The 16,429-nt window shown below is 45.1% G+C and overlaps 1 protein-coding gene and 1 non-coding gene across 2 annotated transcripts in view; both read right to left on the minus strand.

Moving 5' to 3' along the window:
• Positions 1–8,668, minus strand: part of LOC139278359 (chromodomain Y-like protein 2) — a 220,792-nt gene extending 212,124 nt beyond the window's left edge. The window contains exon 1 of the mRNA XM_070897030.1: positions 8,520–8,668. Coding sequence (XP_070753131.1) covers positions 8,520–8,543 — 24 coding nt within the window. The 5' untranslated portion in view covers positions 8,544–8,668. The remainder of the gene's footprint in view (positions 1–8,519) is intronic.
• Positions 8,669–15,707: 7,039 nt separating this feature from the next.
• On the minus strand, positions 15,708–15,780 carry trnav-aac (transfer RNA valine (anticodon AAC)). Its single transcript has one exon. It is a non-coding gene; the product is annotated as a tRNA-Val (tRNA).
• Positions 15,781–16,429: the final 649 nt, after the last annotated feature.

The following is a 16,429-nucleotide window of genomic DNA, read 5'->3' on the forward strand; positions in this document are numbered from 1 at the left end:
CAATGCGGTGGAGGAGGATTTCCTGGAGTGTATTAAGGATGGTTTTCTTGACCAATATGTCGAGGAACCAACCAGAGAGCTGGCCATCCTAGACTGGGCAATGAGAAGGGACTAATTACCAATCTTGTTGTGCGAGGTCCCTTGGCGAAGAGTGACCATAATATGGTAGAATTCTTTATTAAGATGGAGAGTGACGAAGTTAATTCAGAAACTAGGGTCCTGAACTTAAGAAAAGGTAACTTTGATGGTATGAGGCGCGAACTGGCTCGATTAGAAGGGTTGACGGTGGATAGGCAATGGCAAACCTTTAAAGATCATATGGACGAACTTCAACAATTGTAAATCCCTGTCTGGAGTAAAAATAAAACCGGGAAGGTGGCTCAACCGTGGCTAACAAGGGAAATTAAGGACAGTGTTAAATCCAAGGAAGAGGCATACAAATTAGCCAGAAAAAGTAGCAAGCTGGAGGATTGGGAGAAATTTAGAATACAGCAGAGGAGGACAAAGGGTTTAATTAAGAGGGGGAATATAGAGTACGAGAGGAAACTTGCCGGAAACATAAAAAATAACTGCAAAAGCTTCTTTGGATATGTGAAGAGAAAAAGATTAGTGAAGACAAACGTAGGTCCCTTGCAGTCGGATTCGGGTGAATTTATAACGGGGAACAAAGAAATGGCAAACCAATTGAACAAGTACTTTGGTTCTGTCTTCACAAAGGAAGACACAAATAACCTTCCGGATGTACTAGGGGACTGAAGGTCTAGTGAGAAGGAGGAACTAAAGGATATCCTTATTAGGCGGGAAATTGTGTTTGGGAAATTGACGGGATTGAAGGCCGATAAATCCCCGGGGCCTGATCGTCTACATCCCAGAGTGCTTAAGGAAGTGGCCCTAGAAATAGTGGATGCATTGGTGATAATTTTCCAACAGTCTATCGACTCTGGATCAATTCCTATGGACTGGAGGGTAGCTAATATAACACCACTTTTTAAAAAAGGGAGAGAGAAAATGGGTAATTATATACCGGTTAGCCTGACATCAGTAGTGGGGAAAATGTTGGCATCAATCATTAAGGATGAAATAGCTGCGCATTTGGAAAGCAGTGATAGGATTGGTCCAAGTCAGCATGGATTTATGAAGGGGAAATCATGCTTGACAAATCTTCTGGAATTTTTTGAGGATGTAACTAGTAGAGTGGACAAGGGAGAACCAGTGGATGTGGTGTATTTGGACTTTCAAAAGGCTTTTGACAAGGTCCCACACAAGAGATTGGCGTGCAAAATCAAAGCACATGGTATTGGGGGTAATGTACTGACGTGGATAGAGAACTGGTTGGCAGACAGGAAGCAGAGTGTTGGGATTAACGGGTCCTTTTCAGAATGGCAGGCAGTGACTAGTGGGGTGCCGCAGGGCTCAGTGCTGGGACCCCAGCTCTTTACAATATATATATTAATGATTTAGATGATGGAATTGAGTGTAATATCTCCAAGTTTGCAGATGACACTAAACTGGGTGGCGGTATGAGCTGTGAGGAGGACGCTAAGAGGTTGCAGGGTGATTTGGACAGGTTAGGTGAATGGGCAAATACATGGCAGATGCAATATAATGTGGATAAATGTGAGGTTATCCACTTTGGGGGAAAAAACACGAAGGCAGAATATTATCGAATGGCGGCAGATTAGGAAAAGGGGAGGTGCAGCGAGACCTGGGTGTCATGGTTCCTCAGTCATTGAAGGTTGGCTTGCAGGTACAGCAGGAGGTGAAGAAGGCAAATGGTATGTTGGCCTTCATAGCTAGGGGATTTGAGTATAGGAGCAGGGAAGTCTTACTGCAGTTTAACAGGGCCTTGGTGAGACCACCTGGAATATTGTGTTCAGTTTTGGTCTCCTAATCTGAGGAAGGACGTTCTTGCTATTGAGGGAGTGCAGCGAAGGTTCACCAGACTGATTCCCGGGATGGCAGGACTAACATATGAGGAGAGATTGCATCGACTGGGCCTGTATTCATTGGAGTTTAGAAGGATGAGTGGGGATCTCATAGAAACATTTAAAATTCTGATGGGACTGGACAGGTTAGATGCAGGACGAATGTTCCCGATGTTGGGGAAGTCCAGAACCAGGGTCCACAGTCTAAGGATAAGGGGTAAGCTATTTAGGACTGAGATGAGGAGAAACTTCTTCACACAGAGAGTTGTTAACCTGTGGTATTCCCTACCGCAGAGAGTTGTTGATGCCAGTTCATTGGATATATTCAAGAGGGAGTTAGATATGGCCCTTGTGGCTAAAGGGATCAAGGGGTATGGAGAGAAAGCAGGAACGGGGTACTGATGGAATGATCAGCCATGATCTTATTGAATGGAGGTGCAGGCTCGAAGGGCCGGATGGCCTACTCCTGCACCTATTTTCTATGTTTCTAATAAGGTGCTCAATTTAGGTAGAAAGTTACCGAAGTAATTGAGTAGACCCAGGAACGAACGCAGCTCCATCACATTCTGCGGCTTGGGTGCATTCTTGATGGCCTTGGTTTTCGCGACGGTAGGCCTGATGCCATCAGCAGCAATTTTCCTCCCCAGGAATTCGACCTCTGGTGCCATGAAGACGTACTTCGAGCATTTCAATCTGAGTCCCATTTTGTCCAGACAATGTAGAATCTCTTCCAGGTTGTTCAGGTGTTCCTCAGAGTCACAATGTCATCTTGGAACACGACGGTTCTGGGAACGGACTTCAGTAGACTCTCCATGTTCCTCTGAAATATTGCTGCAGCCGAGCGAATTCCAAAAGGACACCTGTGATAAATAAACTGTCCTTTATGCGTGTTAATGCACGCAAGTCTCTTCAACGTCTCGACCAGCTCCTGTGTCATGTAGGCCGTGTCAGGTCCAGTTTGGTGAACGACTTCCCCCCCAGCTAGCATTGCAAACAAGTCACCAGCCTTTGGTAACGGGTACTGATCCTCTTTCGAAACCCTGTTGATCCTAGCCTTATAGTCTCCACAGATTCTGACTGTGCCATCACTTTTCAGCACAGGAACAATGGGGCTGGCCCATGCATTAAATTCAACAGGTGACATGATCCCTTCACGCTGGAGTCTGTCCAGTTCGATTTTTAACTACTCCCTCTTCTTTATGATGGATGGGTCTTGCATCCGAGTCCACGTGGATCTGCACCTTGGCTCCCGTGAAGTTGCCGATGCCTGATTCGAACAGCGAGGGGAACTTGCTCAGTACTTGGGCACATGTACCTTCCCTCAACGACAACGCCTTGATGTTGTTCCAGTCGCATCTGATTTTTTCAAGCCAGTTCCTACCGAACAGCGTTAGGCCATAGCGGTAACTCGTGAACCGCACCTTCATACGACACGTTAATTGTGGCACTGCCAATCACCGTTATGAGTTCTTTGGTGACATACGCAACTTGGCATTGACTGGACTCAGCCTGGACCTCACAGCCTTAATATCCCACAGCTTGTGAAATGCCTTCTGGCTCATTATCGATTGACTCGCCCCCGTGTCCAGTTCCATCAATACTGGCACCCCATTAAATTTCACTTCGATCATTATCGGTTTGCTCTTAGTTAGGAACGAGTTTAGTCCATACAATTCCTCCTCTGGTATCTCGGGTTGCGTATCCGGATCCGCGCTAGTTTGACCATCATCCTCCATGTGGTGTGTCGCAGCACGCTTGCTCATCTGTGGACACTTGCGCTGGAGATGCCCCACTCTCAGACAGCCTTTGCAACTATATTGCTTAAATCGACACTACTGGTGCCGGTGATTTCCCCCACAACGCCAACACGGAGAAATCGGATGCATTCCCACTGGCAGACTTTGGGCAGCCACAGGTTTTGCGTACCGAGTCGGGTAGGCCCTGCCATGTGCGCTCTGCCGAATGCCGAATCAATCACATTTATAGTACTTGCCGAGTTTCGATTTTTCACTTATATCTGCTTTAGACTTCTATCCGTCGTCATGCATGAATGAGCGATCGTGATGGCCCTGTTCAAGTCCAATATCTGCACCGCCAGTAGTTTACGCAGGATCACCTCGTGGTTGATGCCGATTACAAAGAAGTCCCGCAGCATGTCTGCCAACACAGCCCCGAGCTTACATGGTCCCGCTAGTCGTCTCAGGTCGGCAACGAATTACGCCGCATTCGGGCCCTCTGAGCGAACATGCGTGTAAAATCTGTATCTCGAGATGATGATGCCTTCGTCTGGCTTAAGGTGGTCCTGTACCAGTGTACACAATTCTTCATACACCAGAGGATTTGAGTATAGGAACAGGGAGGTCTTACTGCAGTTGTACAGGGCCTCGGTGAGACCACAGCTTGAGTATCGTGTGCAGTTTTGGTCTCCTAATCTGAGGACGGACATTCTTGCTATTGAGGGAGTGCAGCGAAGGTTCACCAGACTGATTCCCGGGATGGCAGGACTGACATATGAAGAAAGACTGGATCGACTAGGCTTATATTCACTGGAATTTAGAAGAAGAATGAGAGGGGATCTCATAGAAGCATATAAAATTCTGACGGGATTGCACAGGAAGAATGTTCCCGATGTTGGGGAACTCCAGAACCAGGGGGTCACAGTCTAAGGATAAGGGGTAAGCCTTCTAGGACCGAGATGAGGAGAAACTTTTTCACCCAGAGAATTGTGAACCTGTGGAATTCTCTACCACAGAAAGTTGTTGAGTCCAGTTCGTTGGATATATTCAAAATGGAGTTAGATGTGGTCCTTATGGCTAAAGGAATCAGGGGGTATGGAGAGAAGGCAGGAGAGGGGTACTGAAGTTGCATGATCAGCCATGATCATATTGAATGGTAGTGCAGGCTCCTGCACCTATTTTCTGTTTCTATGTTTCTCTGTTGGACTCACAGGCAGGAGTAGATTCTTTATCAGACCATAAATTTTTGGACCGCAAACCGTGAGGAACACCGCCCGGTGCCGATCTGTGTCACCGACCTCCTCCATTTTGTTGGCCACAAAGAACTGGCTCAAACGGCTCACAAAATCTGCCCAATCTTATCCTTCAACAAATCTCTCCAACAATCAATTGTGCTCATTTTTGCATGCAAAGGTTCTTGTTGCCTCGTCACCAAATGTTGTGTATGCAATAACTGTTAGACCAAGTACTGTTTAATTGTTTAATTCCAAGAGGTATGACCTTGGCTCTGCTTTATTAAGGCCCAAAGTAACTAATATACAAAATGGCTGGCCTTTTATACTTGGGCTGCACACATGTGCGTGCAGCCCAATGGCCTCCAACAGTGACGCCATCTAGTTGCTAGTGATCTCAAAAGTACATACGTGACACTCTTATTGGCCCTGGGTTTTTTTCCTCTGTGTTTTGCCTCTCCCAGGAGGTTACATAACTGGGGAAGGAAATGTTCAGTCACGACGCTCTGGATACCATAGTGTGGGGTAGGTTTGATGGACAATCTGGTCTTTTCCTGCCCGTCAATTTCATATGTCCGTAACTTCAGACAAGATTTCACACATCCAGCTCAACTGAATACAATAATCAGCGGCCAAGTTTAGAACAGGAATCCAGGTAACTTTCAAACAGAGATGAAAAATTAAAGAGTGGTCACTTAAAGTTACAGATCATACAACTTGCTTTTGAAATGACTTGGGCTTCTTACCTGGGTATCTTCGTTGAAAAGGAACAGTTTTGTCTTGAGTTCCCGTCTGCGTTTACAGTTGACAGGACACTCGTTAAGACAGACCAATATCAATAAAATAGCAATCCATTGAAAGGGAACCGTTTTCAAAATCCACAAAGTGTTAAGCCAGCTAAGAATGTGTTACAAAAATCCTTTCAGCCTCAGAAAATGCTGATTATTTTCAGCAGTATTATCCCAATGTGAAAGTTAATTGGTCAAATATTTGAATGACATGTACTGCTTCCAAAAGTGTAAGTATGGCACGAGTTTCCAAAAAAAGCATGATTCCCTGTATATTTTAACACTGATTTCTGTCAAATTCATGTCATTGTGATTGTTTTTATTGTCCTATTTAACTTTAACTTCTGCTTTATCTTAAAGGTCTTGCTTTTCATCATCTACTTTTCTCCATTTCCATTTGTCTGGTTTCTTCCTCTTTCAACTTTGTCCTCGAGTTTCCTGTGCATAATCCCCGTGTGTATATATAAACACAGTGCACTCTGGCATCCAATGCAGCTCCAGTTGTGTCCAGATCTCAATTTTGGTCGGAGGTGTAGCCGAACCACCAAAGTTCTCTCCATATCTCGGATCCAACAGTCTGGTCTGCTCTTCACTCTTGTCCCCCAGGAGTCCTGTCCAACTATCTCCTCCTGCAAACGTTCAGACAATGGAGGTTTCCTCCTGCCTCTGCTCGGGTTAAGTGCAACGATGCAGTTGGTGGGACATTACGGGGCAGCTTTGTAGATGTCACGGGGTATTCTGCAGCAATGCCGATGCCAATAAACCGCATTTCATGACGTTGAACAGATCCGAGATACAACGTGGCCACCACACATTCTATCGCTGTCTGCAATCACTGCCTTGGACAGAGGCCGCCAAACGATACCAAACGCTCACTCGTGTCTTGGTGCAAGACAGGAGCCATTGAGTTCCATCCAATTGCAGCATGCAATGCAAATTTTACACTTTATGTTACAATCGGATATAAAAAAAATATCACGCAAATCAAACTTCTTGGTTTCAATGCGGGTTGCAAGTCTTGCAGTGTCTTCCAACTGATGGAACAATTTGCACCATTTGGTCGGGAGATAAATCTCCAGAGATCAACCCTTGTATCGTCATCCCTTTCAGCCTGACGATAACAATTATTCATAATAATAATCATGACTTTATTGCGTCAAATCGCCCACAAGCAACACAGTTCAAGCTCGGTCCTTTGCCAAAAGCCACTCTCCAATCCCCATACCAAGCTCCCAATCCGCCCCAATACCGACTGTGCCACGCGGTGGGGCATAACGGTTTCAGAAAACAACCGTTTGATTTTCCGACTCATGAAGGTTGTTACCGTCGGTTTGGCCGCCCGCCTCTTAACCACAGGTGCCTTGTCACATGGCGCGCCCGCGTTGTCCATTCCCATTGCCCAAGTACAATAGCACATTCCTATTGCATATTCCCATTGCATATGTCAAGTAGCACATTCCCATTGCCCATGTCAAGTAACACATATCCATTGTATATATCAACTAGTACATTTCCATTGTACATGTCAAGCAGTCCAATGTATATTTCAATAGAGGCGATCGCACCGCTGCCTCCCTACCCTCTCCCACAAAAGGCTTTACTATCTGATGAGCTGCAACTCTTTAATAACCAAGGCGGAGTTATTTCAACGACAGAAACGCGAATCGGCGACCCACAGGATTGGTCATCCAGTTGGTGTAAGTGGCTATTTTTAAGCACTCACTTGTAAAATTACCCCAGGAAGTAATCATCAGGCAGTGCATTTCTGGCGCGTGTGTTGCTCGTCTCCTAACAAAATATTGTATGATAATATTTTTATGTGCTAACTAAAGTCATACGTGTTTCATGGTATATTAAAGACCCCCCCAAAAAAATCAACCCGTCCATTTTCTACACATGCATTACCCAACACTGTAATGGGGTAAAATACCAGCTAACCTATGACTAATAGATAGAACACTATCTTTTTTCAAACAGCACCTTCAGATCGGAGTGCCTGAAAATGCAATTGCGAAGAGCAAATTCATATTATTCTTTCAAGCAAGTATATTAATGATAACATTGTGGCGCAGACTTCGAGAGGGACCAGGCGCAAACACATCTTAAGAGCTGCTTAATGTAGCTTTGCAACACACTTAAAAAAAATGCATGCATCAATAAAGTACAACCTGCCACCACATCAAGCCACCTTACGGCACGCTATTAACCCCCCATGCATTCTTCCAGCCATAGTAATACAGGGGGTAGAGGGGAGAGGAGAGACTTATATCGATATTTACAAATAAAGTAGATCTCATAGGGCTTTTAAAAAAAACTAGAGAGAAAGCAATGCAAAATAAAGAGTGATAAAGGAGATTGCAAACTCCATCCACTCAGCTTCCTGCACATTGACACGATCAGAAAAGTCGTCGGCCGTCCTGTCATTAAATGAGTGCGTACACACTTCGGGATCTCCTGCAACACTCGTTTCCCCCCTGCTGCCTCGCCAACCTGGACTCTTTCCTTTCACCCCCCCCCCCTCTCCTCTGCGAGCTGTGGTTATCGCAGTCCTCAGATGCAACCGCTAACTCCCTTTCTTTCTTTTTAAGGCCTATTCATTTAAGCATTAAAAGAGAAAGCAAAGCGACAGCGCTCTCATCCTACAGCTTCTCAATTTTTTTCTCTCTCTCGCTCTCCCTGTGTGCAAGAGAGGGCGAGAGAGAGAGAGGGGAGGGAAGAAAATTGCAAGCAAGCAAGCCTCGGGAGAGCTTCGGCTACTTTCTAGCGCCTCTAGTTGAGGGGAGGGGAGAGGGGGCTGATATGCAAAAAAAAAAGATTTTTTTTTTAAAACAACAGTACCTCGTACAGATCTCCTGAAGCCATGCCCGCTGATAGACGTAGTCGCTGCTTTTGGTGCTGGTGGTGTGCTTGCTGCTGCTTGCTGCTTGCTGCTTGCCGCTGCTGTTGTTTTGGCGGCCGGATCGCCCGAGTGCTCCTTTGCAGGCTGACACACACAAACACACACACACACACACATATACAGGGGGCTGGGTTAATGCGCAGAATCCGCCGCTGGCGTCTCTCTCTCTCTCTGGATACACTGTAACAGGAGGAAGTAGCGACTCGCCCCGTCCAATCCAGCGCCTGCAACCAACGCGCCCGGACCCACGTGCGAGAAGTAGCGAAATAACAAGAGATACATTTCTCTTCCCCCCCCCACCCCCCCCCAGCAAGGACTTACCTGGCGTGTCCTCGTCACCTGCTCACTGAATTAATGCATTTTTGTTCCAAAAATATATATATGTGTGGCATTTGTCACGTTTGTTATCGGGAGCCGTAACATGAAGAAAGACTTAGATTTTACATGGCGTCTTTCACGACGTCCCAAAACGCTTTACAGTTGCAATGTAGGAAACCCAAGCAGCCAATTTGCGCACAGCAAGCTCCCATGATAATGGCCAGATGGTCATAGAATGGTTACAGCACAGAAGGAGGCCATTCAGTTAGTCCCACTCCCCATCGCCCTGCAATTTGTTTCGCCTTCAGGTACTTATCCAATTCCCTTTTGAAAGCCACGATTGAGTCTGCCTCCACCACCCTTTGAGGAAGTGCATGCCAGATCCTAATCACTCACTGTGTAAGAACATGTTTCCTCATGTCGCTTTTGGTTCTTTTGCCAATCACCTTAAATCTGGGTCCTCCGGTTCTCGGCCCTTCTGCCAATGGGAACAGTTTCTCCCTATCTACTCTGACGAGACCCCTCATGATTTTGAACACCTCTGTCAAATCTCCTCTCAATATTCTCTGCTCTAAGGAGAACAACCCCAGCTTCTGCAGTCACATAACTGAAGTCCCTCATCGCTGGAACCATTCTTGTAAATCTTTTCTGCACCCTCTCGAAAGCCTTCACATCCTTCCTAAAGTGCGGTGCTCAGAATTGGACACCATTCTCCAGTTGAAGCCGAGCCAGTGTTTCATAAAGGTTCGTCATAACTTCCTTGCTTTTGTACCCTATGCTTCTATTTATGAAGCCCAGGAGTCTGAATGCTTCTCTAACCGCTTTCTCAAACTGCCCTGCTGCCTTCAATAATTTCTGCATATATACCTCCAGGTCTCTCTGTTCCTGCACCCCATTTAGAATTGTACCCTTTTAATGATGTATTAGTGATGTTAATTGAGGGATAAATATTGGCCAGGACACCAGGAATAACTTCCCCTGCTCTTCTGTCCAAATAGTGCCACATGATCTGAGAAAGCAGACGGGGCCTCGGTTTACAGTCCCATCCAAAGGACGGCACCTCCGACAGTACAGCACTCCCTCAGCACTGCACTGCAGTGTCAGCCCAGAATTTTTGTACTCAAGTCACTGGAATGAACTCACAACCTTCTGACTCAGAGGGGAGGGTGCTATCCACTGAGCCACGGCTGACTTGCTGTACCTACATGTTACCTTTCTGTGATTCGTGTACAAGGACCCCACCCAAATCCCTCCAAATACCAACATTGGCTAGTCTCTCACCTTTCAAAAAATATTTTGCTTTTCCGTCTTCCTCCCAAAGAATAGAACCACAGTAATTACAGCTTTAAAGTTCAAGTCGTTCCGTTTACAATTTTTAATTAAAAATATGCTTTGAATGAGTATTTTTTTAAAGAAGTGGGTCCAAATAATTGGTTCCCTCCACCTCCCCATTGCGTTCTGTATCAATGTTGTCCAGCAAATGTGAAAAATACTAAGAATGTAGTTGATTTTATATATAATTTATATGCATCTGTATTTATGATATGACCATTCTCATATTGAGTTATCCGGACCAAGAATGGGTTATGGTGACTTGAAGGCAACCAATTAGGAGCAAAGGCTGGTTTGCCATAGCACAGTTTAACATTAGGCAGGCAAGGGATATGAATGGAAATTCTGGGATGTCCTTGTTAGTACTAGAAAGCACATGGTGTTAAAAATGCAACAGCTTTTGGGATTGACGTAAATGGAGAGCTTCCAGGTATAAGTTTAATTTGATGAAGACTTTTTCTTAAGTAAGACCTCTCCTAGAAATGCTACTTTGATTTCACGTGATCGATAACTTCCACCCATTTGGTTCAAACGTGTCGCGAATGTTGCACGCTTACTTGGCAATGTAATTGTACAGCTGTGCAGCTGCTGCTCACTGTAAGACAATCAATGTGCATGCACGGTAAATGGAAAACATGACCAGTCTGTGAACCAGCGATATATGTTAGTTGGTAGACAATTGCATAAAGTGCAAGCGCTCTACTCGGAACTCCTACATGGCAAGCAAGCCCCAGGTGGGCAGAGGAAACGCTTCAAGGACACCCTCAAAGCCTCCTTGATAAAGTGTAACATCCCCACCGGCACCTGGGAATCCCTGGCCCAAGACCGCCCAAACTGGAGGAAGGGTGCTGAGCACCTCGAGTCTCGTCGCCGAGAGCATGCAGAAACCAAGCGCAGACAGCGGAAGGAGCATGCGTCAAACCAGACTCCCCACCCACCCTTTACTTCAACCACTGTCTGCCCCACCTGTGACAGAGACTGTAATTCCCGCATTGGATTGTACAGCCACCTGAGAACTCACTGTTAGAGTGGAAGTAAGTCTTCCTCGATTTCGCGGGACTGCCTATGATGATGATGATGAAATCTTAACCATTATCTGACCTGCTTGAATGTTTTCCACCGTTTTCTGTTTTCATTTTAGAGTGAGCTAGTGGTGTAAACAGCTCAAACTGTGCCTCTCAGGATTTCTGGAGTCATCAGTCCTTTGAGTTGTATACATGCTTAGCACACCTGTCGCCTCTGGAGGGATAGCCAGAGCCCTCGAGGGATGTTAGTGTCTCTTGTGAGTATTGTCTGACTGGGGGCCAGGTCCAGAAATGTCATAATGTGATTATAAGTCTCATTAAGCATCACAGACTTGCTATCATAGTATACTTTCACACGTTGAGTGCTGCTGTATTGTGATCAGACTTCTCTATACCACGCAACTTGTGTTTCTCCCCTGACTTTTCCTCTATGCGTTGGCATTGCAATCAGGTGGTCATGTGTCAATATGCACAAACTGCAGAGACATGTTGAAAAGCAACTTAATACTGTACCTACAAAGTTTGCTCCTTACAGCTGATCACTGTGGAACCTCAGTTGCTGGTGAGATCAGGGTTGGGGTTAACCCTAACCCTAACCCTAACCCTAAATGCAGGAGGCTGCAGTAAGTGGCAGGTTGGCGGTGGGAATGCATTTTTCTTAAACTGAGAAACCAAGATGAAGGGCCAAGGCAAGACAGCACAAATGTTGACATGAATAGGGGGAAAGTTAAGCAAATCAAAAAGTGGTGATTGGATGACAATAACCTTGTGTTTTAAAGAAGGAAAGACTTACATTTATATAGTGCCTGTCACAACCTCAGGACGTCCCAAAGTGCTTCAAGCCAATAAAATACTTTTGAAAACTGTTGTAAACGCGGCAGCCAATTAGCACAAAGCAAGGTCCCACAAACAGCAATGACATAATGACCAGATAATCAGTTTTTTTTTAGTATTGTTGGCTGAGGGTAAATATTGGCCAGGACACTGGGGAGAACACTCCTGCTTGTCTTCAAATAGGTGTAATGCGATCTTTTAGCTTGTATGTTGCAGGAACAAAGGGAGTTAATGTAGGAAATCATAGAATCTACAGCACAGAAGAATATAAGAACATAAGAAATAGGAGCAGGAGGAGGTCATTTGGCCCCTCGAGCCTGTTACACCATTCAATATGATCATGGCTGATCTTCACCACTTTCCTGCACTCTCCCCATATCGCTTGATTCCCTCAATATCAAAAAATCTATCAATCTCTGTCTTGAATATACTCAATGACGGAGCCCTCCGTGGTAGAGAATTCCAAAGATTCACCACCTTCTGAGTGAAGCAATTTCTCCTCAACTCAGTGCTAAATAGCCAACCCCTTATCCTGAGACTGTGATCACTGGTTCTAGACTCCCCAGCCAGGGGAAACATCTACCCTGCATCTACCCTGTCAAGCCCTGTAAGAATTTTGTATATTTCAATGAGATCACCTCTCATTCTTCCAAACTCAAAGGAAGCTATTTAGCCCACAAAGCCTGTGTCTGTGTCAATGTCATCTCTTCACCTGGACCTATCCACACCTATGCTATTTTCCTGCTCATTCTTGAGATGGAGCGATGAAACTTGCTTTCAACACGGTGAAAATGCAGGTAGGTTAGTGTGTTTGGATTAATCACTATAGGAGCACATTATACTGCAGCAGATTATATCATGTATAATTCTCACATAGTTCTTGGGAAGTTCATTAAGTATCTCCCACTAAGTAATGCAGAACAAGTCAGCTCCAATCCAGCCAGCTTGGCCAGCAAAGGAGAAAGCTCTTTTTGACATATGAGTGATGTGGATAGGGAATGAAGTATGCTTGGACAATACTGGACCTTGTTCTAGGCTTCAGACTCCAAACTCACAAAATTGAAAAATATTGAAGTGATAGGTTCAAAAATTTCTGCTTTATCCAGTTTGAGATCTGGCTCCAGACATTGGTGCCGGTAACCATTCATACATATGATTGTACATTTACATTGCCTAAGACAAACATTCATGATAATTGGAGATAGTTGCTTCCCTCACTGGCCAATATTTATCCCTCAATCAACATAACAAAAACAGGTGATCTGGTCATTATCACATTGCTGTTTGTGAGAGTTTGCTGGGCACAAATTGGATGCCGCGTTTCCCACATTATATCAGTGACTACACTCCTAAAGTACTTCATTGGCTGTAAAGCCCTTTGAGACATCCAGTGGTCGCAAAAGATGCAGTATAAATGTAAGTTTTTCTTTCTTTCTTCGCTTGCATTGCAGCTATTAAAATCCTGATATACTGGCTCACTGAATAATTATTAATGGAATGAGCATGAAATGAGGCTGTATCTATCTTTCACTGGATAAAGTGTTTTAATAGAACTATAGAACTATGATGCAGATTACAGTGCAGTCACACTTACATTGCAAACATGGCTTGGCACCGGCCAGCAGGAATGATTTGGAGTCAAGCTTTTTTGAACAGCGGTATTGCTGAAAGATGGGGAAGTCTTTTTGGCAACTTCCCATATACTGGTGATTCAGGCTATATATCACATATGGCCAGAAATCGATTATCTCCCAGAGATATATCATTGACCAGTTTGGCAATGGTGGACCGCAATGTCTACTAGCGCAAAATATAAAAACAGATAGCAAGAGTTTCTATAGGAATATAAAAAGGAAAAGGGTGGCCAAAGTAAATGTTGGTCCCTTAGAGGACGAGACCGGGGAATTAGTAATGGGGAACATGGAGATGGCAGAAAATCTGAACAAATATTTTGGATCAGTCTTCACGGTAGAGGAAACTAACAACATTCCAACAGTGGATAGTCAAGGGGCTATAAGGGGGGAGGAACTTAACACAATCACAATCACTAAGGAGGTGGTACTCAGTAAGGTAATGGGACTAAAGGCAGATAAATCCCCTGGACCTGATGGCTTGCATCCTAGGATCTTAAGAGAAGAAGCGGCAGAGATTGTGGATGCATTGGTTGTAATTTACCAAAATTCCTTGGATTCTGGGGAGGTCCCAGCAGATTGGAAAACTGCAAATGTAACGCCCCTATTTAAAAAAGGAGGAAACTATAGACCAGTTCTGTGGTTGGGAAAATGTTGGAGTCCATTATTAAAGAAGCAGTGGCAGGACATTTGGAAAAGCAAAATTCAGTCAGGCAGAGTCAGCATGGATTATGAAGGAGAAGTCATGTTTGACAAATTTGCTGGAGCTCTTTGAGGATGTAACGAACAGGGTGGATAAAGGGGAACCAGTGGATGTGGTGTATTTGGACTTCCAGAAAGCATTTGACAAGGTGCCACATAAAAGGTTACTGCACAAGATAAAAGTTCACGGGGTTGGGGGTAATATATTAGCATGGATAGAGGATTGGCTAACTAACGGGTTGGAAATTGGTGGTTAGTGGTGTGCCACAGGGATCGGTGCTGGGACCACAACTGTTTACAATATACATAGATGACCTGGAAGAGGGGACAGAGTGTAGTGTAACAAAATTTGCAGATGACACAAAGATTAGTGGGAAAGCGGGTTGTGTAGAGGACACAGAGAGGCCTCAAAGAGATTTAGATAGGTTAAGCGAATGGGCTAAGGTTTGGCAGATGGAATGCAATGTCGGAAAATGTGAGGTCCTTGGAAAAAAAAGGGAATATTATTTGAATGGGGAGAAATTACAACATGCTGCGGGCAGAGAGACCTGGGGGTCCTTGTGCATGAAACTCTTTTTGGAGTTTATCTGCAAAACAAAAAAACATTAAACCGTACCACCCGACCTGGGTGACACACCAGACATTTACAAGGCCCTTTTTTTCCTTTTTTTTTTGTGTTTTTCTTTTTTTTTGGTTTTTTTTTTGGGCGCTAAAATCACAATTTTTCCCCAGTGCCCCCTATAAAAGGGAAGGGGACACTAAAAGCACCAGCAATTAAAACAAATTAAACTTTAAAACGTAAAATCAAATTAAAATTTGGTTGCCGGGCGTGATGATGCACTCCAGTCCCTCCGGTGCCCACCTCTCGCGGAAGGCCGCGAGCGTACCAGTGGACACCGCGTGCTCCATCTCCAAGGACACCCTGGACCGGATGTAAGAGCGGAAGAGAGGCAGGCAGTCAGGTTGAACGACCCCCTCGACCGCCCGCTGCCTGGACCGGCTGATGGCACCCTTGGCCGTGCCCAGGAGCAGTCCTACGAGGAGGCCCTCGGACCTACCCGCTCCCCTCCGCAAAGGGTGCCCAAAGATCAGGAGAGTGGGACTGAAGTGCAGCCAGAATTTCAGGAGCATCCCCTTCAAATAATGGAACAGGGGCTGCAACCTCGTGCACTCAATAAAAACATGGAACACGGACTCCTCCAGACCGCAGAAATTGCAGGCGGCCTGGGAGTCCAATATGAATGATTTAATTTTATCTAATCATTAATTGAACACGTTTGCATAATGTTTCCACCCGGTTTCGAACCGGGGACCTTTCGCGTGTTAGGCGAACGTGATAACCACTACACTACGGAAACGCTGTGCATGAATCCCAAAAAGTTAGTTTGCAGGTGCAGCAGGTAATCAGGAAGGCAAATGGAATGTTGGCCTTCATTGCGAGAGAGATGGAGTACAAAAGCAGGGAGGTCCTGCTGCAACTGTACAGGGTATTGGTGAGGCCGCACCTGGAGTACTGTGTGCAGTTTTGGTCACCTTACTTAAGAAAGGATATACTAGCTTTGGAGGGGGTACAGAGACGATTCACTAGGCTGATACCGGAGATGAGGGGGTTACCTTATGATGATAGATTGAGTAGACTGGGTCTTTACTCGTTGGAGTTCAGAAGGATGAGGGGTGATCTTATAGAAACATTGAAAATAAAGAAAGGGATAGACAAGATAGAGGCAGAGAGATTGTTTCCACTGGTTGGGGAGAATAGAACTAGGGGGCACAGCCTCAAAATACGGGGGAGCCAATTTAAAACCGAGTTGAGAAGGAATTTCTTCTCCCAGAGGGTTGTGAACTGTGGAATTCTCTGCCCAAGGAAGCAGTTGAGGCTAGCTCATTGAATGTATTCAAATCACAGATAGATAGATTTTTAACCAATAAGTGAATTAAGAGTTATGCGGAGCGGGCGGGTAAGTGGAGCTGAGTCCACGGCCAGATCAGCCATGATCTTGTTGAATG

This window comes from Pristiophorus japonicus, chromosome 13, assembly GCF_044704955.1.
Source record: "Pristiophorus japonicus isolate sPriJap1 chromosome 13, sPriJap1.hap1, whole genome shotgun sequence".
NCBI lineage: Eukaryota > Metazoa > Chordata > Chondrichthyes > Pristiophoridae > Pristiophorus > Pristiophorus japonicus.